The sequence below is a fragment of the Ciconia boyciana genome, chromosome 4 (assembly GCF_034638445.1).
Source record: "Ciconia boyciana chromosome 4, ASM3463844v1, whole genome shotgun sequence".
NCBI classification, from domain to species: Eukaryota; Metazoa; Chordata; class Aves; order Ciconiiformes; family Ciconiidae; genus Ciconia; species Ciconia boyciana.
In genome coordinates this window covers 39,116,481-39,142,248 of record NC_132937.1, presented here as the reverse complement: position 1 = coordinate 39,142,248, position 25,768 = coordinate 39,116,481, and the positions used below count along the sequence as shown (strand labels likewise).

The 25,768-nt window shown below is 37.9% G+C and overlaps 1 protein-coding gene across 1 annotated transcript in view; it reads right to left on the bottom strand.

Annotated features, from left to right (window-relative positions):
• Positions 1–2,413: 2,413 nt before the first annotated feature.
• RNF180 (ring finger protein 180) overlaps positions 2,414–25,768 on the bottom strand; it is a 79,207-nt gene continuing 55,852 nt past the window's right edge. Inside the window, exons 6-7 of the mRNA XM_072859494.1 lie at positions 20,829–20,954; positions 2,414–2,909 (exon numbers count right to left, since the gene is read on the bottom strand). Of these exons, the coding sequence (XP_072715595.1) occupies positions 2,707–2,909; positions 20,829–20,954 (329 nt within the window). The 3' untranslated portion in view covers positions 2,414–2,706. The remainder of the gene's footprint in view (positions 2,910–20,828; positions 20,955–25,768) is intronic.

Sequence of the window (25,768 nt, the reverse complement as noted above, 5' to 3'; positions counted from 1 at the left end):
ACTAATTATCCCCTGGAAGTAATAACAACCAATATAAAGTAAAACAATATAGCCCAAGAAACAGTTTATTGTTTAGGCCTCAAAGAAAGGTAGAGTTACACAGTTAGAAATGCCATACAAAATTGTCACTCCTACTAAATTTAGGAAAATGCAGCCACCCTCAGTCATCAATTCTTGCTGTAAATATACAAAAGGGGCCAATATTACATTGGATTTTTTACTCTCCTTTGTTGCCTTTTTCAGAATAAAACCATGGTAATATGCTATTAAAAATGATGTAAGTAACTCTTTTTTATATAATTAGTTAGTACCTATATTATGTTTCTTATGTCTCAATATATTTTGGAATCTTTACTTAAGGATATTGCTTTATCATATATCCTGTTTAAATAATTTTAAATCACATTATTACTGGAATTTCAGACTACGTCAGCTGAGTTAGTTTTCATGACATCTTTTTATTTTAGTATTTTCTGAGATTAAAAGGTAGAAGCAATTTTGGCTTAACAGGTGAATCAGTCCCTCTTTTTGCTGAGATAGGAGCAGTAAATTCATAAGATTAGAGAGACAAACAAAAATTGCAGTTAGAATCCCAGTCCTGGCATAGATGAGAAAAATGTTTAGAATTACTGATAATATTTGAGCATACAGACCTACACATCTGCCTATAGCAAAACATGAGCCTATGACCTAAAAAACCTAGCTTTTAAAAGACTTGTTTGTATCCATATAAAGAGGTAAATTCACCAAGTGCTTTAGTACAGCCTTAAAGCTTTTAAAACATTATGCCTAATGCCACCAGTAATACAGCCAATCACTTTTAGGTAGAGACAAAGTAACTAGATATACTGTAATTACAGAAAATGCATTTCTGTCACAACCATGAGTATGTGGTGATGGTGAATTTCAATTATTACATCTCCTTAAATTTGCATATATTAAAAAAGATGGCAAAACTTATTTAGTCCAATCAGTGTAGTTAGACTTGTAATTTTTAATTCAACACATATATTCTCAAAGAGATTATTTTATGCAGCCTGTAAGAAAACTAAATATTAGTAGCTGATTTACTGCTGTTTTTCAGATTAAGTGAAAGTTTCTGGTCCTGATCACTTTATAGCCTATAAGAGACTGACCATGCTGGCCCTGCTCCAGTAAAGAAGCATAAGCACACGCTTAATAAAACCCCTGAATTCATTCCATTCCATCACATTTGGCAGATGGCACCTTCCACAACACATTTCTCCTTGTTCTCTGCTAGAACAGGGGAGTACACCACCTACTGCAAAACCACAGGTCTCCCACACAAATCTTGATACCAGAGTGACTACATACGTATACTCACATGCTTTTCTAGATGAAACCACATTGTACTTTGCAGGGTCATGCCTTTAGAAATAAAAAATTCCTTGTACCTTCCTGAAAAGCAAGTAAGCCCCTGAACTACCTTGTACCATTCTTCAGCACCTGACTCCCACAATATTTTCTAATATCCTTTTTATAATTTAATAGATGCTCTTTCACTTTCATTTGAAAATACTGTGTAAAGCAGCAAGTATGGAATGATTGCTGAACTGGCTGCAGTTTGGTACTGTAACTCAGCAATCTTTATATAGAATAACTATAAAGTGCTTTAGAATTGTTTCACAAGAAAGGTGCAAATAAATATTGTGTCCTCTTATGTGATGTCCCTGGAGACACATAGTCCTGGTGAGACCACACTTGAGCGTATCCTCAAATTGTTACAGCAATTTAGTAATGATACTGATTTCTTACACTGGAGAATGCTTCTTTCTCCAATATTTACTGGGTTTAGTGTCTCATGGCATCATAGCCTGCAGGCCTGCTGCTTGCCCTCCATTAGCTGTCTTGCTGGACCCAAACACACTGGTCTGGATGGGTATAAAGCAGTACAGTGCTACTCTGGAAATCTGCATAAAAATGGTCCCTTTAATGTGCAGAACCTGGGGTTGTTAGTTGATTCCTTCTGATTGCCATTTGCTGAAAAGATGAACAGTTAGCACACTGTGCAGTATCATTTCTCTTTTTTGTTAATAGGCTCAAAATTTCAGGCACTGAATACAGCACATCTCCACAGCAGAATGCTGACAGGACAATCAATTGTCAAAGATTTCCAGGATTCGGATTATACCATTGAAACAGCTCAGATGAATGTCTATACAATGCACGGTGCAGCGCTGCAGTGCTTATAATCTCCTGTTCCCAAAAGATCTGACTATGAATGGGAAGCATCTTTATTGCTTTTATGTATGGGGAACTGAAGCAACTGAAGCACCAATGAGTGAGCAAAGCGTATCAACATAGAGTCGAACCCCAAAATTACTCTATGGATCATATTCTGTGTAGTACACAGAACTCCTCTAAGAACAAGCGGTAGTCTATATTTCTACAGAGTAATTATTTTATACATTAGGGGTAAATCCTGTTCCCACCAAAATCAAGGCAAAACTCCCACTGAATGAAGTGTGATCTGGATTTCACATTATATTTGGAACCAAACTCAAGTACTTTGTCACAGATAGAAGAAGTATCAAATAGCCTCACAGCATGCTTGATACAGTCTATTACAATTCTGAATGATAAAAACGCAATATCAAACAAACATTTTGCCTTCTTCAAGTTTTTCCTATTCACATTATTGTGGTTCGCATGACTGCTGTTTTCCTTAAGTGTGATTACTACAGACTAAAAAGGGAAAAAGAAATAACAAAGAAAACAGAACACAATAAATCCTATTACCCAGTTGACTGAATAAATGTAGATTATCACCATGTCCATATCAAACCGCCATCCACGGCTATCATCCTCAAAGTCCATGTAGTCCATCCTGTGAGCAGCATGTGGGAAATGCCTCCTTGTTACAGTATTTGAGCGTCTTTGAAAACCTGCTGAAACACAGACTAGGAGATAAAAATCTTTATAAAAGCAACCAGATAGAGTAAAAAAAAAAAAAAGTTAACCCGCCTTCCCCCAGTTATTTACAGGAAGCAAGAAATCTCACACCTCACTGCTAGGTTTCCTCACTTTGTTGGACAAGAAGCTCCCTGTGGACTTGATTTTGAAAGACTTAAAAAGTAACTCTGTCTACCACGTCTGAAAAAGAATATGTTTGTTTGTTTGGATTTGGCACTCTCTACTATAGTAAAGTAATGCTATCTGCTTATGTTATCCAGACCTATGAACACCTCTCTTCTGGTGCCTTCTTCCACTGAATTTGATTCAGTGATCTAGAAGTCAAAGGCCTCATATACTGTAATTAATCTCTTGAGTAATTAAACTCTGGATACCCTACATCTACTCATCTGAATTCTTCAGTAATCGAGACACATCTGTATGTGTACACTCATAGTTCAACAGCGCAAATACATTTGAATTCCTATTTATAGTATTTGAAATTTTTTTTTTTCCAAACACTCTTCTAAATAAATCCTGCTTGCTTTAATATTATGCCTCTATACTATACATACCAGGTTAAAATTAAATTTTTAAATTCCTGTTTGTATGCTGATAATACCTTAAAAATATATAGGCAGATGCAAACACAGCATTTTAAGTGGAAGTAAAACTCCTGTGACTCCAAGAATGGCCTGAGTGTGGGGTCCTGCCAAAAGGTCCTTCTTCATTCCTCCCCTGACTTCCCTATGTAGTAAGAAAAGTACTATAGGAGCATAGTTCTTGCATATGTCAAGATACAAGGTTAGAGAAGTGTCTGTGCAGCTGTGTTGAAGAGCAGGTTGTAGCACAGGAAAGAGGCTGGGAGCTGCGCTGCAAAGGCAGATCTGTCCCATTCTGATGAAGGACGAGGAGGGAATGCAGTCGTACTGGTCTGGGTTTTCATTCCATTTTCAGGTGACTCTCAATCTTTATAACACATTCCTTGATTTTGGAAAACAGGTTTTTGCTGAGCTGCCCAGACTCTTCTCCTCCGCACCAATATCATGGCTTTTGGAGTCTCAAGGTGGGTAGGAAGCATGCCCTTCAGTGTGCACCACTGCACACCAATGTGCCTCAGTGTGTGTTCTTCAGTTTTAATCTACTACCATGCTGCCTTCTAGTCCAGCTGAATTAAGACTCCTTGAAGTTCCTCAGTCTTCTGTTTTTGACTAATACAAATAAATGTGTATCATTGGTGTTCACATGCCAGCAATTTTCATTTTAACATTCTCAGACCTTACTCAAGATAATTGAGAAATATATTTTTAAAACGTGTCCTAATACAGAACTTTGCTGGAATGTCAATATTTTTCCTTTTCAGTGGTGGATATTGACAGTTTCTTTGTATTTTTTTTCTGAATTAATATTTTGCCCAGAACTTTTATAGCACAATTGTTTCCATGCATTCCAAAGAAAAGTATTTTCTCTCTTTGGCATCCTTTTTAAGATAGCTCATCAGAGACTTTTGACTCCAAATTATGTAGGTAAACTGGTCCTCCTGTATTTGTTTGACTGCTGTATTTAGAAATTTGATTAGACTACTGTGACACAGAAATTCTTCCTTTGGAGAATCACTCATGGTTAGACATCATTATATCATTGCATTTATTTTTATTTTTTATTTTTAATGAAAATTTGGATGAGTTTGTCATGTACAGATACTAAGTTCCTAGATCTGTAAACATCAGAATCTCTCTAACATTATTTATCTTATTTTGGAGACTACACATTAAATCTTCATGATAGTCAAGACAGTGATGATGTTTTATGATGGTTTTCAGTGACTCCAAGAGGGCTAAAATTTGCCCCACAGCTAAATACGCTATACTGACTCTAGAAAAAAAAAAGTAAAAAATTCCAGGGATTTACTTTTAAAGAGTTTTAGATTATAATACCACAAACTTTTATGCAAGTGCATGAGCTAAACAACTGCTTAAAGATGCCGAAGATCTGTTTAAAGTATGATATGGACCTCCTTGTTCTGTATGTTATGCTTTAGATTATGTTAATTTAAAATTATGTTAATTTAAAACAGTATCTTTGATTACTGAAAAATAACACAAGTAATTCAGTAACAAAATTCTGAAAAATGTTAGTTGTCTTTAAATATCTTTCTGCCAAGATGTAATTTACTTGAAAAATGCTTATTTAAAAACTTACCTCAATTTCAAACCTGTATTTTTCTTAATTTCTTTTCTAACACTTTTTAAACATTATTGTCAAATAGAAACTTAGATTTATGTTGTTATGTTCTACTTTTTAAATTTAATTTGCAAATGGCATTAAATTTTTTCACTAATGCTATATCATTCACTTTGCCTTTTACACATGAATTTTAGTGTATATTATCCTCTCTGGAGGATCTTAGTCAAGACTGCTACCCATGCTTTCTTTTTATTTATTTCTATACTTAAAGTAAATATAACACAAAATGCTAGAGGCTGGTTTTGGATCAACAGGGATAATCAGAGTATTATGCAAACATGTAGCTACATTAGTTTTGACTTGGTAGTCCTCGCCTTCTAGAGGATTTAGACAAATATTATCCTTGATTTGTATGTCTGTGCAACTCACCTTAAGCAAACCTGCACTGACTTTACCACAGATTAGACTTTGTAATGTAATCATTCTACATTCAAGAACAGTAGTTTCAGTATAGGAAACTGGCTATTCTCTAAGTGCTCTTCCTATAGAAAGCCACAGAAAAATTGGTGCTGTATTAAAGGTATGTATACAATCAGGAACTGCTTGCTATACACCATGTGTAATCCCTGTGGCTTCCCTGAGTGTGAGTAAAGCTATTGAAAGCTGACAGCCAGTTATGTGGAACAGATTTCAATTCCATTGCTGAAGTCTCTTTTTTTACCATCTGTAAATTGATTAAGCTGCAGATGAAAATGTCAATAGTACAACTACTATGTAAACTGAATTCTAGGACTTAACAGAGGCTAACAAAGAACGAGAGCTGTTTCTTTTCCCTGAGGTATATTACCAAATAAACTTGCTTATAGTACTGAAACCAAGGGTCAGATTTAGAAACCCTGTATAAAGATGCACAAAGGTTACTGCAGACTCTATGATCCATACTGTGACTACTGTCTTTAATAAATTCTGACATGAAAAATACCTTCAGATGTCTGTCTCTCCAGCTAGAGTGGAAACAAGCCATGTCTCTGCATCTGATTCTAGCCATCTGTAGATAAAAACTGAGCGCTGCAGAGTTCCTCAAAAACTCTACAGCAACATGGAGCAGGGGTTTGAATTATGAAACACAAGAGCTGAGGGAACTTCAAATCACTTCTAATGTATTTGCTCCTTTTTAAAAAAGAAACCCTATCTTATTTGATGAATACAGTCCCTAAATAATTTCTGCACGGGCATGTAATTGTTAAAACATATATTTTACTTAACTTTTTTGTGCATGCCTGTGTTGCTATACTCTGAACAAGAACTTCCACTCAAATCACATGAATATGCATGCACAGTGCCAGCAGAGTCTGCCAGACTGTTAGTGGAAACCTGTTACTAGATAACAAAAACAATGTTGTGTGCAAATCACACTTTTATATCCACCAAAGCGTGCAAATCAAAAAGGATTTTCACCAGAGCATCAATAGGCACATCTGTTGCATGTGTCCCTGCCAAAGTTTTTGCAACCTCCTGTTGAGGTACTAGCAATACTCCAAATAAGACTACAAAGAATTTAAAATATTCTCCCAGTTTTATAAAATGATTGACCTCATTTGCTATGACTAAAGAATGTAAGATATGAGATGGAAAATTTTGCTCTAAAAATGTGCCCAAATGAATAATATGCAAGCTATAATAACCATTTACATTATAAGTGCTTATGTGAAATTAAATTACCTAAGAACAAGGTAATCAGATGTACCAAGGTCATTTTGACGCAGTCTCTTCCTTCTGATTATGAGCTGCAGCAGATAGATAGAGCTACTGAAAGACTATAAGAAAAAAGGCAAGTACAGACTGACACCTTCCCTTATGTGCCCTTGCAGCAACCAGCAGCTTAGGACCCCAGTGCTTTGGAAGCTGCTCCCAGAACAATGTGTTAAAATGGCATTGATAGGATTTTCTCTCCTTACATGTGTCTGTGCATACTTTTGAACCAGATCTCATATTGCCTCCACTTACTTCGCTTTGTGTCGATGAGCTCCAAGAGCTCTGATGTGTTCCAGTAATATGCTTCAACCACTAATGGGCATTCAGCCCTTGGGATTGGAAGTAAGTTGCCCCTGTTCCCTAAAATGCAAATGTTGACATCTGGCCCTCAGCGCCAATTGTTTTGCCCTATCTATTATGGCTGATATAATTGCTAATGCAAGAATGCCTCTGAGAGACAGTGAACAATCTTTCCTAAAACATCTTTATGCCATTCATAATTTTACAGACCTCTTGTATCTGTCTTCTTTAATATCCTTTCCAAACAAAAAGCTTGTAAATTTCCTTTGTATGGAAAAGCTTTCATACTTCAGATCACCCTTTCTACATTATGCTTCACCCTGCTTTAACCTTTCAGATGATGTAATCTAAAATTACATGCAAAATTTGAGATGTGGGATCACCACAAATTTAGACAATGACATAATGTTTTCCATTTTATTATGATCCTAATAATTCCTGCTTACCTTTTGAGTATGTCTGTGCATTTAATGTTTTCAGAAAACTAATCACAGTATTACCCAGATCTCTTTTCTTAAGTGGCAATAGCTAATTTACGACTCATAGTGAATATTACGTATTATGGAGATTGCACAGCTTCTGTGGGCAACTGCTCCACCACTTGACTGTCCTCACAGTGAAAGTGTTTTTCTTACTTGCAGTCTGAACCTCTCATATCCATTATCGCTCATCCTCCTGCCACGCACCACTGTGAACAGCTGGTCTGTCCTCTTGGTGGTCTCCTTATAAGTATCGTAAGGCTGCCTGGAGATCCTCCCCAAAGACTACTGTTCTCCAGACTGAACAAGCCAGTTTCCTCAGCCTCTCCTGAAAGGTCAGGTGCTCCAGGCCCCTGAGCATCCTGATGTCCCTCTGCTAAACCCCTGCTCCAATTTACTCCCATCTTTACTGTATTGGGGGGAGAAGGGGGGGGAGGGATCGCAGTATTTTAGATGTGGTCTGCTGAGCAGCAGGGGATAAAAACTTCCCTCATCTACTGCTATTCATACATCATGCTCCTGTTCATAAAGCCCAGGATGCTGCTGGCCTTCTTTGCTGCCAGGGCACACCGCCAGCTCATGCGCAGCTTGCTCTCCATCAGGACGCCCAGGTCCTTTCCAGAGAGCTGCTCCCCAGGCTGTCAGTGCCCAACCTGTCTCATTGCCAGGGGCTCTTCCTTCCCAGGTGAAGGACTCAGCATTTGTCCTTGTTGAATTTCACAAGGTTCCTTTCAGCACATTTCTCTAGCCTGTCTAGGTCTCTCTGAATGGCAGCCCTGCTGCTGAGTCTATCAACCTGTCCTCCAATTTGTTGTCATCTGCAGACCTGATGAGAGTGCATTCTGTTGCCTCCTCAAGGTCGCTGATCAAGAGAACTGTTAGCTGTGAAGTTCATATTTACTTTCACCAGTGAACTGAATAATTTAGTATCACTAATAATCTTTATCAGCTGTGTATGTATCACTTTTCCAAATCACACATTAATGTTCTGAACTACACAGACTGCTGTAGGATTCCAACAACAACCCAACGTAGTTTGCTCGATGCTCTTTTACATCATATTTTCCATCTTCTAACTCGGTCTGGTTTTGTTTTTGCATGCCCTGCTGAAAGGGACTGTATCTGCTGAAGCACCTGCTTTACTGTTTCAGCCCATTTCTCTGGCCTGTCTTGGTCTCTCTCAAGAGCAGTCCTGCCACTGAGTCTACCAACCAGTCATCCAATTTGTTGTCATCTGCAGACCTGATGACAGGGTGCAGAAATGGGCCAAAATTTCCCAGCATTCTATACTTTTTTCAAGGATACAGTGTTTTTATACTGCTTTCACAAACCAGGTATCATCCCAAACTTCTTGCATATACCAGCCTTCTCCCATATGCACATCATGCGGCCTCATATTCTGGTTATGCTAATACAACAGCTAAATTGCAAGATTTGAGAGTTAAAATGAGCTATGAGATCTGTATTTCCAACAAAGAAAAAAGCATATATTGCTAGAGAGGTTTATGAGAGCATGGCACTTATCCTGTGTGAATGCCTGCAGGCATGTCCCATTGACTCCCGATCTCATGTCCCAAGCTCTAACTCAGTCTCAAGCCCTCCACCAAACTCAAGTCCCCAAAGCATCCAGTCCCTTCTCAAACCAAGGCCACTCAACCCAATCACCAGCCTTCTCAGATCCAGCATTTTAGCTTTTCTCCTCCTCTTGCATGAGAAGTTTGAACCTCCCAACCCTCCTGCCTCAGATATTTCAGCTCCACACACCTATTGTCTCAGAAGTCAAAATCTTTTTTTTCTTGCACACCAGAGCCTCCAGCTTTCCTATGCTAAAACTTCTACAATCACCTTTCAAGGCCCTTCTCGCTGCAAAGTCCAATCATCTTCCCAAACCTCCCTTGCTATCCTACTCCTACCTTCCTCTCACTTTCTCTCTGCTCTCTTGGAATATTTCTCTGGTCTTGCCCTTCTGATTTCACTTTTGGGCTCTCACTGGCTGGCAGCACCTTATATCCATGTGTGACTAAAATCACATGATGGTCTAAACATCTCTCCATTCCTCTCCCATTCCCAAAATCCAAGTCCTACTTTCTACTAGCAGTTGGGCTTTAGAAAACCTGGATGTAAAATGTACTTAAACTGGACATAATCCTTATCTGAAACCACTTTTATATTCACTATGATGTCTGTCTTACTAGCTATAGGACTTTTGCAGGGCTTTTGGTTTAAATGTTGAAATCTGAGACAGTCCCAGAGGAGTAAATTGTGTGTAAGTAGTTATTTGCACATGCATAAAATGAGATTTATTGAACTCACTGTGCATATGATACAGAGTCCTTCTGTACATGAACAAGTTATCAGCATGCAGGTATTTTAGCGGGGAATACACAGTAACTGCTTTTCAAGATGTCAAAGAACGTTGTCTGAAAAGGGTCTAGAAAAGCAACTGATTACTGTGAAAATCTGAAAAAGCCATGTCCTGAAGCCTTTCATATGGGACACGATTTGATTGCATAAGGGGCTCTCCTTTTTATAAGGCAGAGTGGTTAGGAACCACTGTTCTCCACTGTTACAACTTCCTTTTTGTTTTGTGACTTTCATAAGGCATTTGACATAAGAAAAAGAACATCATGCTACAGAGAAAACTATGCAGAAATCCCAAAATGTGGTAGTGCCACTAACTTACATATATTTCATCTGTCAAAACAAAAACCTTATAAAAACTGCAGTCCTACAGAATCAACCATCAGGCAAATAATGCTGCTTGCTAATCACCATCAGCATAACTATTGGCACTTAAATCTAAGGATTGAATTAAGAGTGATTAAATAAAAATAATATAGAGATGAAATAAACATAATATGCATTAATTATACATATAATACACAGAACATATAACAGAATAACAGAATATAATATACAGAACATTTCTAAAAATCGTGTTGCAAGTTCATGTTTTCTTTACATTTGTCATCTCCCCAGCTGATGAAATACTATATTTCAGCTGTCAGTAACTCTTGCTAAATTATCATCATAAGAGCCTTCACCCTTTGTTATCATATTGCTGTAATGGCATCACCTCCCTCTAGTTTCATTCTTCTCTGCAACTCCTCCCTATTTACTTACATCCCTTCAGGCTCCATTTGTTCGGACTGCTACCATACAAAATATGTAGAGGCAAAAGCTATTGATATTTATAGGTAGGCTTACTATAATAGCTCAAGATGACTGAATAAGTATAAAATAGCATTAAACGGGATCTCATACTGATGCTTGTCTCTAGTGTGAATGCTACTTGGCATACTGCTCAATTCTCTTTAGATGCTTATTCCTTGACTTGTATGATTGCTATATTTTGTTAAAAAAATACTAATTTAATACTAAAGATCATTTAACAAACACTTTGCAGAGTTCTGTTACACACTGCTGTCCACAAGCCTGTCAGTGCTTAAGCCTTTAATGTTTTAAGCCAATTTTAGTGGAACTCTATCAGATAACAGTGATGCAAATACTTTCTTAAAAATAAATTCATAAATTGGCTCTACTTGTCTTAAGACAGGGTCACTCTGACAGCAAAGGTCAGAGGGAATACACAAGATAGGCATGCCAGGGCCTCACCACACCCCTCTGTAAGACAAGGGTGTGTATATCTACACAAAGCATTTAGTTTATTTGCAAATCTAGCTGTCTGGCAACATGCCTCCCTTAACTCCTCCAGAGAGAAGGTGAATGACCTATCTTGGAGCTATGCCATTATCTTCGAACAAATTCATATTGAGCTTTAGCTAATGTCAACTCCAGAAATTCCTACTTCCCATATAAGTAAACAAAAGAAGTATTAATTCCTCCAGAGAATGAAAAATACAAAGCACAAGACCATATCTTGAGAAAGCTGGCAGTTTTTCTGAACTGGAAGTTTTCTGATGCTGACAGTACTTAACCAGTTTTTACGAAGCTGACCAAGGTTTTGCAGAAAGAGCTGTCTGAAAAGCCTTCATATATGTTCAACAGAAAATTAAAAATAAATTTTTCACAAAGAAAAGTTAATTTAAAAGTTATTAAGAAAAAAGCTATTTAAAATTAAAAATATATGTTTACAAACTGTTTAAAAATCCTTCCTTTAATCCTCCATTAAATGTGTAATGGTGGTTATCTCTGACTTTTTCTGATGCCATTTCAAACATCCATCTTTATCTACTCAGCTAAGATATTCACCAAAAGTCTCCTGACTTTACTCTGCTGTTTGCACATCTCTTGTTTCTTTGTGAAGGTATGCTTAACCTGGCTCTGATCTAATAAAAATACGACCACCTTTTCTTGCTTATTATTCTCACACGTCACCTTGAGTGCTTTTATGCTTCCTCTTTTGTCTTTCATCAAATTCAAATTTCAGCTTTTGTTTGCACTTTTAGGGGTCTCCAAAACTCTGCCTTGCCCCAAAAATGTTGGGCTTTTATAATTATGCTATGCAAGTACCATATTCCTCCAGAAAGCTTAGCAGTTTTCTACCCAATAAGTGCACTAGGATCAAACTGAACTCGTGTTCATGTCCAAATTTCAGAATGGCGTGGATCTATCTGTATCACTGGTACAGACGTATGAAACAGAAATCACAGGCATGTTAGGTAGCAGAAACAATGTACGTGTTTGTGTCCTACTTTCTTCTCTGTTAACTCATCGATAGTGATGAAGCCAACTGATATCTCTACAATCTATTCTCATCCAAAAATTCTTTGTATTCTTACAGTAAATGGGATTTCTATGAGGCATCAAGTCAAAGGACTGAACACCAGGCAAACTTAACTTTCAAGGTAAGATGTGTTTACACCAGCAGAGTTGAGACTCTTTAGGGGCTACTTCAGTACAAACTGCTCTCCTATGCAGTGCATTTCAGTGCTAAGTGGATCAGGGGAGTGTGCTGGGGAAGCATGTCTGACATAATCTTTACTAAACATAATTAGTTCACAGCTAATTGGGAATATAACCAATTTTACTGGTCAATGCTCAGTGGCCACAATCTATCCTTCTGCCATTCTATTTGGCATAGCTGGATAGGATCATTTCCCACTTCCAGTAAAATGCATAGAAAGATGCTTGCTAACTCCTGCTAGTGATGAAGACAGAAGGCATCTTTGCTTCCACTTGTTCACAGGGACCCGTCATAACCTGAACTAATCTCAGCAGAATCTTACACAAAACATAAAAAATTAAGACCAAGAGATATTTTATGCTCTAAACAGATTCTGTGATGAAAGACTACAACTCAAAAAGCTAGTAATTCAAAGTTTAGCTAGGGTAGTTTAACTAGGATTATGTATTGTTCTCAATTGTCTTTAGAAGGCAAATAATAAATATTTATGTAATCGTATTTGATAAATACATAAAATCCTTTTACAATGCCTAAGTTAAAATTGTAACAGAAGATACCATTGTCATCAAATTGTAGGATATCTCATAAGAACACGCATACTAACAATGGACTAAAGGTCTTCCTACCCTATCATTCTTTCTCTGACAAGGTCAAACAGTGAGGCATTGGTGAATGGCGAGGAAAGAACATAAGAAGAGGGCAAGCGTATTGCAATACTTTCCTGGTATTCTCTCTCAGCTCCCAGAGACTTGCAGTTCAAGGATCTCTGCAGGCAAATCTGGTATCTTTGGGTTTAATACACTTTACTCCATTTTTCTTCCAAGAATCTGCCATTATTTGAACCCATGCTCTGGGGTAATTATAATTTTATTTAATATCTTCTAGTTTTTTTAATATGAGACAGTGAATAATAGTAGCCCATTCCCTTCTGCCATGCCTCTCATGATTTTAATTACCCCTATCATCCTCCCTCTGTAGTCATCTCTTGTTTTGGCTGAAGCATTCTAGTCTATTTACATATTCCTCATCATGAAGTAATTTAAAACTGACACTCTTATTTATTTTCTCTCTACCATTCTAGTTTACTACCTCCTTTTGCCACGAAAGGAAAACAATGTAAACATTGCTGAAGATCACTCAGTACCATGACAGTCTTCTGCCACTGCTTGCACTTGGCTTTCATTTTTATTATCCCAAATATTTCAGTACTGTAAGCAAATGTTATCACCTCCATTTCTAGTAACAAATATGCTGGATAGTACAAACTGTACCATATACCCATTAAGGACCAGACTGCTAATGTCCCTCCAGTGATAAAAATGAATCATTTATTTCCGTCCTTTGTTTGGCATCCTTTAATGAGCTATTAATGGATGAGAGGACTTTCTCTCTTATCCTGAACATGGGTATGTTTTTTCAAGCATCTTCAGAACAGAACCTTCTTAAAAGACTTTTGGAATTTGTAAGTTGCAGGGTAAAAAGCACGATACCTCTAACTCCCCTACAAGTTCATTTGGGTCCCTCCGGTACAGCTGTGGGACCATGGCTGTGTAAGAGGTCTAAAATGTTCTTAGTTTGTCTTACCAGCCAGTATGAACAGTTGGTTCCCTAAGCAGAACTAAAGATGCCAATCTAACATCCATTCAGGGACATGTCAAAAAATATATGGGGAAAGGCTACAGTATGCTTTTTTGCCATGGCCATTCTATCATAATCCTTGGTGTTGCATAATTGTAGCTAACAATATTCCTGGTACGGCAGTCTTACAATATCACGGTTAAATGGAAACAAGCAATCCTGATGACACATACAGATTAGCTAGAATTTGATTCACAGAATCACAGAATCATATAGGTTGCAAAAGACCTCTAAGATCATCGAGTCCAACCGTAAACCTAACACTACCAAGACCACCACTACACCATGTCCCTAAGCACCTCATCCAAATGTCTTTTAAATACTTCCAGGGATGGCGACTCAACCACTTCCCTGGGCAGCCTGTTCCAATGCTTGATAACCCTTTCAGTGAAGTAAAATTTCCTAATATCCAATCTAAACCTCCCCCGGCGCAACTTGAGGCCATTTCCTCTCGTCCTATCACTTGTTACCTGGGAGAAGAGACCGACCCCCACCTCTCTACAACCTCCTTTCAGGCAGTTGTAGAGAGCAATAAGGTCTCCCCTCAGCCTCCTTTTCTCCAGGCTAAACAACCCCAGTTCCGTCAGCCACTCCTCATCAGACTTGTGCTCTAGACCCTTCACCAGCTTCGTTGCCCTTCTCTGGACACACTCCAGCACCTCAATGTCTCTCTTGTAGTGAGGGGCCCAAAACTGAGCACAGTATTCGAGGTGCGGCCTCACCAGTGCCGAGTACAGGGGCATGATCACTTCCCTAGTCCTGCTGGCCACACTATTTTTGATACAAGCCAGGATGCCATTGGCTTTCTTGGCCACCTGGGCACACTGCTGACTCATATTCAGCCGGCTGGCAACAACACCCCCAGGTCCTTCTCTGCTGGGCAGCTTTCCAGCCACTCTTCTCCAAGCCTGTAGCATTGCATGGGGTTGTTGTGACCCAAGTGCAGGACCTTGCACTCAGCCTTGTTGAACCTCATACAATTGGCCTAGGCCCATCCATCCAGCCTGTCCAGGTCCCTCTGCAGAGCCTTCCTCCCCTCAATCAAATCAACACTCCCAAACAACTTGGTGTCGTCTGCAAACTTACTGAGGGTGCACTCAATCCCCTCATCCAGATCATTGATAAAGATATTAAACAGGACTGGCCCCAACACAGAGCCCTGGGGAACACCACTTGTGACCGGCCGCCAACTGGAGTTATCTCCATTCACCACCACTCTTTGGGCCCGGCCATCCAGCCAGTTCTTTACCCAGAGAAGAGTACACCCGTCCAAGCCATGAGCAGCCAGTTTCTCCAGGAGAATGCTGTGGGAAACCGTGTCAAAGGCTTTACTGAAGTCTCGGTAGACATCATCCACAGGCTTTCCCTCATCCATTAGGTGGGTTGCCTTGTCATAGAAGGAGATCAGGTTGGTCAAGCAGGACCTGCCTTTCCTAAACCCATGCTGGCTGGGCTGGGATTCCCTTCAATGCACTGATGAACCAATAGAGATGACTGAGCAGCCATAATTTCTGAGAGGTATATCACTCTCCTACACAGGCCAGCTCTGGAAGCAGTCTTCAGGACTGGGAAAAGGCCACAAAATATATTTTCCAATGGGAGACTGTGGCTCTGAAGAAGTCTCTAAAGAACAGCCTCTGCAAGATGGCTTAAAAGATAAACAAGGCTATTGATACTTACACAACGCTTTGTACTAACGCTGTTAGCAAAACAGCAGGGACAGAAAGCGGCAGTGCTAACAGGGCTGAAGCGTAAGGCATCTCTGTGGCACTGACCTTTGTACCTTAAAGTCCCCCTTCTATTTAATTTTGTTTTTCTTTCAGGTTCACTTCTGCTTGGTGAGTGAAGTGAAGGCTTGAAGGCTAGTCGGAGCACAGCTGCTCTGTGGGACCCAAGTTGGACCTTGGAATCAAGCAATCAGTCTTTAGTTTCTTACCAGTGACCTGCTGAGCTGAAAGAACTTGTGGACAAGGAAAATGGGTGCAAGTGTTAGGGTCCAAGTGCTGACAACTCAGCAAAATGACAAAGCTGCCATCAGTGCAGCTGACCTAAGACACACTCAGCCAGCAGTGCTTGGATTCTGTGTTTTATGTGTTAGTGTACTATAGGCATAACAGATGCTCAGAGACAACACTTCCCAGTAATCTGTGTCTCCTTGAGGCAGAAAATTCACTTACTATGAATACTGTAAAAAAGCATGTGTGCAAATCAGCTTTTTGTGATTCCACAAGCTATACTGAAGAATGTGATGGATCCTGGCTAAAAAAGGAAAGCCTTCTGGTGAAGAAGCATTGCATGGTCTCACAACTGCAGTCTTGAGTAGTATGACAAAAGAACAAACAACTTAAAACAAAGAAATGAGGAAGTAAGGAAATTAACTGAAGGAAAAAAGTGCAATAAGGAAGGATGAAATAGTACGACTTGGGAAAAATAGCTCAATATAAGGATTATTCTGAGAGACGACTTATACTCCAGCATTACCCTTCACAGCTAAAATCAATGTTGTACCTTCTATTTTCAGTAACACCTATCTTGTTTCTCTTCTCAGTGGATCACAGCATCAGAAACTTGAAAACCAGTATAACTTTTTTCTTCTTTTTAAACAGAGAAGTATGAACTTAAAACCTAGTTGAGGTAATTTTATAGCTGTAAATTTTCACAGCTGTTAACATCCTTCCTTTATTACTTATCTAACTGAAATCACGATAACAAGAACCTTGAATCAAGAAAGTAGATTTTAAAGTGTAGTACCTGAATTTTAAAGACAAAGAGATACAAAAACGTATCAACAGGTATTATTAAAAGCTTTCACAACATTTCTTTTCTTTTAAAATATGTAGGAAATTGTGCACCCTTTTCTCTAGAGAATGATTACATAAAAGGACATGGCAGATGTGACCTACTGAGGTGGTGGGAATTTCCACTGGTATTAGGAGGCATTGAAAACACTGTATCTTGCAATCCTTGACTGATGCAGAAGTCAATAGCTTTTTATTAAGTCACTAAAGCGATGAGATCAGTAAAGAAGTAGCATAGATTTCATGGTATGCAACACTGGGCGAATGTTTTCTAGATTAAGCATTTTAAAAAAACAGATAAAAAGAATTACTCTATTTCTAAATAGGCTTTCCCACTTTCAGTTTCATCATAATATTTTAAATAAAAATGTTAGCATAAAAACAGTTGAAGGGAATTTCCTATTAGCCTAGGAATAATTATATCTTGAAGTGGTTACCAAGGGCTGTAACTCAGAGGTTTCATAATCCCCCTCTCTCATTCTGAACACCTAGCTATGTACTTATCTTCAGGCATATCTACACTCTTTCTCTATATGCAGACAGCCAGCACTATCTTGACTACTGTATCCTGTATCTCTGGCCTCTTCAATGTATTTCTATCTCAGATTTACGCAAAAGCTTTTGAAATAACCCTTTTAGGCCCAGTGTACTAACTGTCTCAGTCTGTTTTTTTAATTCCTGCACTTGACTACACCAAAGTCACTGTCAAATTAAGTATTGTATTTTTTATCAGTTCTTTTAGTCCACATTTCTGGTATCAAATTACTTTTGGAGACTTACCCTTAGTTTGTGAACCTTCTGTAGCTGTACAGTGTTTATAGAATGCAACTCCAATTTAATGGCATGCAAACGCTACACTTATGATGTTATTAAACTATAAATATATGATAACAGGATCCAATCGAGCACATCTGCTATTTAACTATCCTATTGAAACTACACTATTTATTTATTTTTAAACCTATTGAAGGAAACTGTTATTTGAGATGTTATTTCTATTGTGCAATTACATTATTTAAAAGTTACCAATACTCAAAGTAATAACTAATGTAATATCTTTGTTCATCTCAAAACAGAAGACATTTTAGAGGAACATTTAAAATTAGCTTGTTAACTTTGACGTATATTAAAAATTGGAATGGTAAAAGAAGACTGGCTTTCGTTCTTGGAATATCATTTCCTTTTTATCATTAACCTGCCCTTGACCAAATAGAGTATACCATATAGAGAGCAATGCCATATGTAATGTTTATGAAACAAATGGGAATTCTGTTAATGGTTTTAGTTGGAAAAAATACAGTGCAGTGTAAGGACAAACTACTCTGGACCAATTTTCATCAGCTTGAAAGCACAAAAGTGCTACAGTGCTGAGGTTTCTTACTTTTTGTATAAAAACTCAAAAGCTATGGATGTTTGGGGTTTTTTTTTAGTTAGAGGATAATTTTACATTCCTCGTGGAAATTCTCATATGAAAGAAGACTCACATACTGATTACAAAATCTGTTTCCCTCAGTGAATCAGTTCAGGAAAAAAAGTAAGGAAAAAGAAAAGATGGTTGATTTTATCTAGCAGTCCTGCAATGTTCAGAAACTCTAAATTAGTTCAAAGTGATAAATCTTCTCTATAATATAGGCTTCTCAGCAGCCATCTTTCTCTCCTTGCATCCCACTCCAATTCTGAGGTCTGATTTTATCAGGTTTAGCATCTCTAATGAGGGATTTACTGTTCGAAGTTTACCATTTTTATGTCCCGAGTATTAAAATAATATAGTGGAAAAGGTTTTGTCATATGGAAAACTGGAATTATACGAAGTTTGAAAAGAGCTGCTAGATTGTCAGTGACCACTGAACCTGCTGGATATAAACTAGACAAAAAGAGCATATGCATTTCTAACAGGGCCACAGAATTTCTTGACAATGCAGTATTGTCTTATGAAGAGGCAGTTATTCTCGCATTCAAAACTGCACGTTTTCTTTGCTTTCTAAGCACTGTAATCATATCCCTTTTCACTCCAGTCACTCTACTCATGTACCCACTCTGTTCTTCTTCCCATTCTTTACATTTTGCCTTCTGCAACTCTAACATCTTATCAGTCTATTACCTTCCTAATTAAACAAAAATTAATCTAAGTAGCCTCTTTCCCCTACTGTTCTCAGTGACATTAGGGTTTGCATTTGCGAGGGCATCTATTATGGTGTCAGAAGTCTTTTGCTGCCAGTATGCTCAGTCTTCCACGCCCGTAAAGTCCCTGGGAGCCTCCTGAGGCAGGGAACATAAGCAAAGTCAAGAAAACCAAACATGGAACTTTAGATGCTGCCAAGCACAATTTAGGTGTAAGCCCAAAAAAGCAGTCTAGGAAGAAAATATTATACACTTGCGTTTGAACAGACACAAACCCTGCAGTAGCTTTTATTCAAATAACGAGTCAGGAGAGAGAGACATGGCAGAGACACTTGTATTTAAGAAGGCAAAGACAAAGTTTCAGGCAGCTATGTGGTTTGGGTTTCCCATTAGCTAGATCTAATCATGTTCCCATTCTGTGTGGGACTTCTAGGCTATCCTTTGGGGACACATAAATCCAGCATTCTGAATTACCTTTGTGGAATGACATGCCCAATTTTCAGGTAGCACAATACTGAAGCTGTATGACCTCTTCAGATCTTCCTTTTATTTTTAATTATTTATGTTTTGTACAAAGCTCAGCATGGTAGCTTTTCATATTTATGAAAGACATAATTCATATGACACTATGGAACATATATGAACTATGTCACATACATAAAGTAATGTGTTACAATAAACCAATAAGCTCAGCATCAACATCCACACTACATTAACTGGTGTTAGAGAACAGAAATACTCATCTTTTGTTTTTCCTGCCAACAGGTTCCCCTCTGAGTAATACCAAAGATGATCTATCAGTCCTCAAACTTCTCAAGTCTGCTCAGTTTTGATAGCTAGGAGCATTTCTTGTTATTTTCACTATCAAACCATGACCTTGTGTGACACGGTTTTATAAGTGGAGGACAAGAATTTATCAAATTTGACCTGTAGAAAGGCCTGGGTAGACTCACAAAAGGGATATAAAAAGGATGTCCTGTTTTATTTTTTCCACATACTTTTAGAAGCAATCTATACTGTTCTTACAAACAGGAAAAATATTCTCTGCTAGCAAGACTCAGCACTACAGAAAGTAACTATATAAGTAAACAGAGATGAGGCCTGGTGAGGAAAGGTCATTAGACTGAAAACAGGGGAACATGGGTAAACAATGAATCCCACATTTCAGGGGTCTAACTTAAATATTTTTCAGTTAACTACCAGTAAATAACCATGAAAATGTTTAAGTGTTGAAGTAGCAACAAGAGGACTAAGCTTTCTTCATGTAATAAGCAGAAAACAAAGCTAAAACACCCACACCCTTTACTCCATTTCGTATGTATAAAACAAGCAATACAGAATAATATATACAGTATTATTCCAACTTTTTTATATGACTTCTTTCATAAAAGACTGATTCTGATTTTTCTTTTCGAGAGGTCTTTATTGACCACACTCAGAACTAGTAACATTTTGCCCAGAGAAGTTTTCTTTATTCCACTATGCAGACACAAATTTTTCCAAACAGGAAACTACATATAATTTTTCTGATAATGTGCACAAAATTAAAGATTTACGAATAAATAAAAAGGTACACACACACATTCCCTTTTTACAATGTTTATCTTTAGATTCAGAGCACTGTGTATGAGTCACTGAGGAGAATTTAACTCAGCTCTGCTTTAATAATAATCTGTCTCTGTTTTCCTATGGCATGTATTAGCTAGAGACTTATTTTCAAATAGTATACACAAGACTGAGTGAAGTTTAGGGAAAAATTAAAAAACTTACCTTCAAAAACTCTGAAGGCTTTCTTGCAGCTTGGTAGAGGCCATTTTGCAGAATTTGATTTTTGAAAATTTTCTTTTAACTTCAAATATTCCGTAGGGAAAAAAGATTTGGTAGAGTTGTTCAGTTCTACAGTAATTAATGGGAAAGAATGTATACATCAATGCTGTAAATATAGCAATAATTTGCACACGTTTATACTACAAGATAAAAATGCCTTATCTACTGTGTAATCTTTTCTGATGATAACATCTCTTAAATTGTTTTAAATCACATAAACCCAAGCATTTCAGATACAGCAAGAACAAGTCTTGAATATGCTGTTTTGATTCTATTCCTCTGAAAAAAACCATGTAGGAAAGATGATGTCAACTTCTAGCAAAATGAAGTACATAATAAATCAGTCTATTTAATTTTCAAAACTATGATGACCTCTATTAATGAAAATGACACCTATCAAACTGACTGTGGTATTAATCCTTAGTTCATATTGTTTTTTGTTTAACACCATCACTCAGTAACAGTCAGTAATGCAAGGAGAGGGGAAGAGTCTGAAAATTTTCTTGGAGATTTTTAAAATGTTGTGGATTAACAGGAATTAAGACACATTTGTAGAATGATTAATGACACATTGCAAGAGTTGACATAACTTAATAATCTCAAGAAATCATCAGCTTCTTGGGATATAATTTGGGGAAATATCTACGTGGACTGCAACTCAAAACTGTCAAAACTAACCTACCCACAGCAATACAACAATGGAAAACAATTTAAAAATAGCCATATTTTCCTACCACAGAAAAGAAGTGATCTGCTGATAACAGAGTTGCCAAGATAGTCATTAACAGGAAAAACTTCAAAACCCCCCATTTTGGCCCTTCAAACCACTATGGCTCCAGATAAATACTAACAATAGCAGCCGCTACCATAATTCCTTCTGTACCTTAAAAGAAAGAAAAGGCCCTTCACAGATCTTTGAAAAGGCTTATGTATTATTACTTTACCTGGTTCACTGCAATTGTACATACTTTTTCAATAATCAATATTTTAGGGAAGGATCAAATCTTTTTCTCTGGCAAATTTAAGAAAGCTAAGCTTTTTGTGAGCAGGCTCCAGAAAGAAGAAAAAATTCCAAATGCCCTTTGGTTGCAGTTGCTTTTCCTATGTAAGAGGAAGGCATTAGCAGATTTGAAGCAAAAAAATATGCTGGTCTTATTCTAAAAATTATCCTGTATTTCACTGTGTCAGAACGCAGGTGGAATGAGGCTACACAACACATGCAGAGTACAGAAATTTCAAATCCTTCTATCTCATTATGTGAGAACAGTGCTACTGCACCCATAAACCTCTGTCAGTGAAGGGAAAGAGGCCATTTTCTCCTCTAAATGTAAAAGGAACAAGCTGTGTGTTTTTCACTAGCTGTTATTAATTTTTATAGAAGAGCTTTATATGCTACTGAACATATTTGGATTAAGTACTATTCTGATTCAGAGAAATAGCCTCTGATGAGACACTGCTTGCCTCTCACAGCATCAACAGAGAATATTTTAGTTTCCTTCTACAGGCCATAAAAATCGACTCAGTTCTTGCAACTTTATTGTCCAAATTTAAACAGTGAAGCCTCTGGTGAGGCATCTAATTCCTGCTTTTCAGAAAAGGCAGTGGTGAGAACTCTTACTGGCTTTTGAAAGGTTGCTTCATTATGCTTTTAATGAAAGATCCTCTCGGGCTGGCCAGGCCACCTGTCTTTCTGTATGTATGTGACCCTTTCCCTGCCACGTGTCTGGACCTCCCATGCACAACCACTACACTGAATCTGCATTTCTCCAAAGTGGTGGATTTATTGTACATGAGTGCCAGATCTGGCCCTTCTTGGAAACACTTAACATAAATGGAACTTTATATTAATGGAAGTGTAGAAGCCAATCCCTGGCTCACTCTTTCCCCTGGTAGGAGAGGCATTTAAAAGACAGAGTTACTTGAAGTGGGTTGTTGCAATCAGATAAAAAGCTGTTGCCTTAGGTGTATCCTGGGCACCCTATCAACTGACCACATGTGAGTTTATCCTGATGGGAGCAGGGCTTTTAAGAAAGCCCTTAAGAAAGACGGGAATGCACGGTAGACACCATCAGAGCAACCTGTCTGGACTGGAACTCACTCTCACGGGAACGAGCGGAAGAGGCTCACTTGATCAAGGCAACACACCAGAGGAAGTATCCTTGTGGGTCACACCCGGCTTTGTAGCTCTCAGTTAAGCACACTTTTTCTTCAAAATTGGCGGATAATTGACCTCGTAGCCTTCATCTTTTTTTGACATGTTACATGCATCCTTCTGTTGCAGTTATGTTCAGTTTGCAAAACTGTACAAGCTAAAAAGTGAACTTCTGAATATATCCTTAAACGTTTTCTTTCTTGTAAAATAAAATGCAGTTATACAAAAGGAAAGCTGCAGAAAGTATCCAGAATAAATAAGTGAGGGAAATAGGACATCCCAGTTGTAGCATTAGAGAAATATATAAAGGATGCTAGCAACTTTGCTTTGCTGGCTGCACAAATCTATAGCAGCAGTGACTTCAGCAGAACTTTTAAAAGGCTTAATAAATCTCCTGAGTAAAAAAAATATGTACTGCCCTGTACATTGGTCTGGCACCATCCATCTTCCTTCATGTGTTGATTTTACTAATTTCTCTAAGGATATGACATCATCATCAATAATTCTTGGTTGATTGAAAAGGTGTTCAATATGTTATGCACTGGGAAATTACAAAATATTTTTCTTAATATATGTATAATAAAACAAAGTAAAGTTAGTGTATCTATTTTCAAATATATTGCTAAGTCAAGTATATATTGTTATACACGGAATAGCAATAAACAAATCACTGCTGTAAGGCCATATGGATTTCTCTCATCTGAAGTTGTTAATACTAAACACATCTCATACTGTTATGGCTCTCTATTTACAGTAGACTCTCTATTTACATAATTATGACACTGTATTTACACTTTAGCCACACAAATCTTTTTCCTCAAAAAAACAACGTACCTTTTTAATATTTTCACAGAATGGGTTAGGTTGGAAGGGATGTCTTGATATCAACTAGTGCAACCCACCCTGCTCAGGCAGGGTTTGCTACCGCAGGTTGCCCAGGAGCGTGTCTGGTTGGGTTTTGAGTATATCCATAGATGGAGACTCCACAGCCTCTCTGGGCAACCTGTTTCACCACCCTCACAGGAAAAAAAGTGTTTTCTTGTGTTTAGATGGAATTTCATATGTTTCAGTTTGTGCCCACTGCCTCTTGTCCCATCAGTGGGCACCACTGAGAAGAGTCCGGCTTCCTCTTCTTCATTCCCTCCTGTCAGGTATTTTTACACATTGGATATTAGGTACTCAAAGGCTACAAATAATCCTGGTAATATTTCGCTTAAATGACAGTACTTTAAATGTGTTGAAAAGTTTTGCAAATACATTTTAGCAAGCATCTATATTATCTCTTTGCGCTCTCCCAGTAGTATTTTACTGCAGCAAATCTGTTAAATAGCTTTTTTAAAATTTAAATAGCCCTAAAACAACTAAAAGTAATTCTCTACTGGTGAAACACACTTCATCTGTACATCAAATCCAAAGGAGCATCAAACATTAAGCAAATGAAATTAGAACAGCTTGAAACCCCTATACACCAGCCAGGCAGAGTGCTGAGAGTGCTCAGGCTGCAGCTTTCCATCCATCCATTTTCTCTGCTGCAGTGCTGACACAGTCAGTCCCTATCCCTGGTGACCAGCAGCTCCCCAGTGAACCATCCTGGGGCAATTAGTTTGTCTGAAAAATGCCTCCTTCCCACTCAAATGACTTCTTATTTAGCCCAGTCAGTTCCTTGAACTGGTCTGCCATCAAATTATACAAAGTTGTGCCTGTGCAGAGGAAGAGTCTGTTCACAACCAGAAGTAGAAGCTGGGCAGTGCTGCTGAAATTGTGAAATTGTGAAATTGTGAATCAATGTGAAATTGTACTTTAATCTGAATCCCCAACCTGTCATCATCACAGCACTCTCCCAGTTTGAAGAGGATAGCTGCAAGATCTCCGCAGCATGCAAAAATGAACAAACACTCCTGCATGGCTGAGCCATCTCCATTACTTTGTGACCTGTCTATGCACAGCTTTAACTGTTGTAAAGGGCCTAGCTCCACATATCATAGTGCAATTTTATCCATGGTGCTTGAATTTACCTTTTTAAGCTCCAGGCATAAAAGACTGACTCATGCTGTTCCAGGTATCCCATCTACAGCACTACTTACCCTCTTCTTACCCGTTCTGACATCCATCACCCCTTACCCACCATGTTTTCCTACTGCTAAAAGTCAGGGAGACTAGAGATGACAGTGTAAAAGGCCAGGAAGGGATAATTTAAAAACAAGATTAGTTAGGAGGATTCTATAGTTCTGCCAGCCTTTATTTTCACTTGTAGCTAAACTAACGCCATAAAACCAAGAAAAAAGCCTTTTTTTTTGTGTTATTAAGTTAGTAATTTAAAAATACTTTTCTGGTAGGATATTTTGAGAACATGTTTATTATGTTTGGAGTTTGTGATTATTTAGCAAGAGGAAACCATAGAAATGCAAAATATCAGAACCTTACTTCAAAAATCAAGAAGTTTTAAAATATGCATCCAGAATAGTTTCTTGCCACTGAAGAAAGCCTATGTGGAATAGTTCTAGAAAGAGTTAAAAGCAAAGAAAATCTCACAGTGGATTAACATCACCAAATTTTGCTCTGCATGCATTCTGGATGTGGCCCATTGCATATTATTCTTTCTTTCTTTCTTCTTTTAATGATTATATTTGGTTAGCAGGGTTTTACTATACTTTTAGCTACGTATTTATTCAGGCCAGAAATACAGGAAGGAAAGCTGCAAATATTTTTCTGTATGTAAAAACTTTCATTT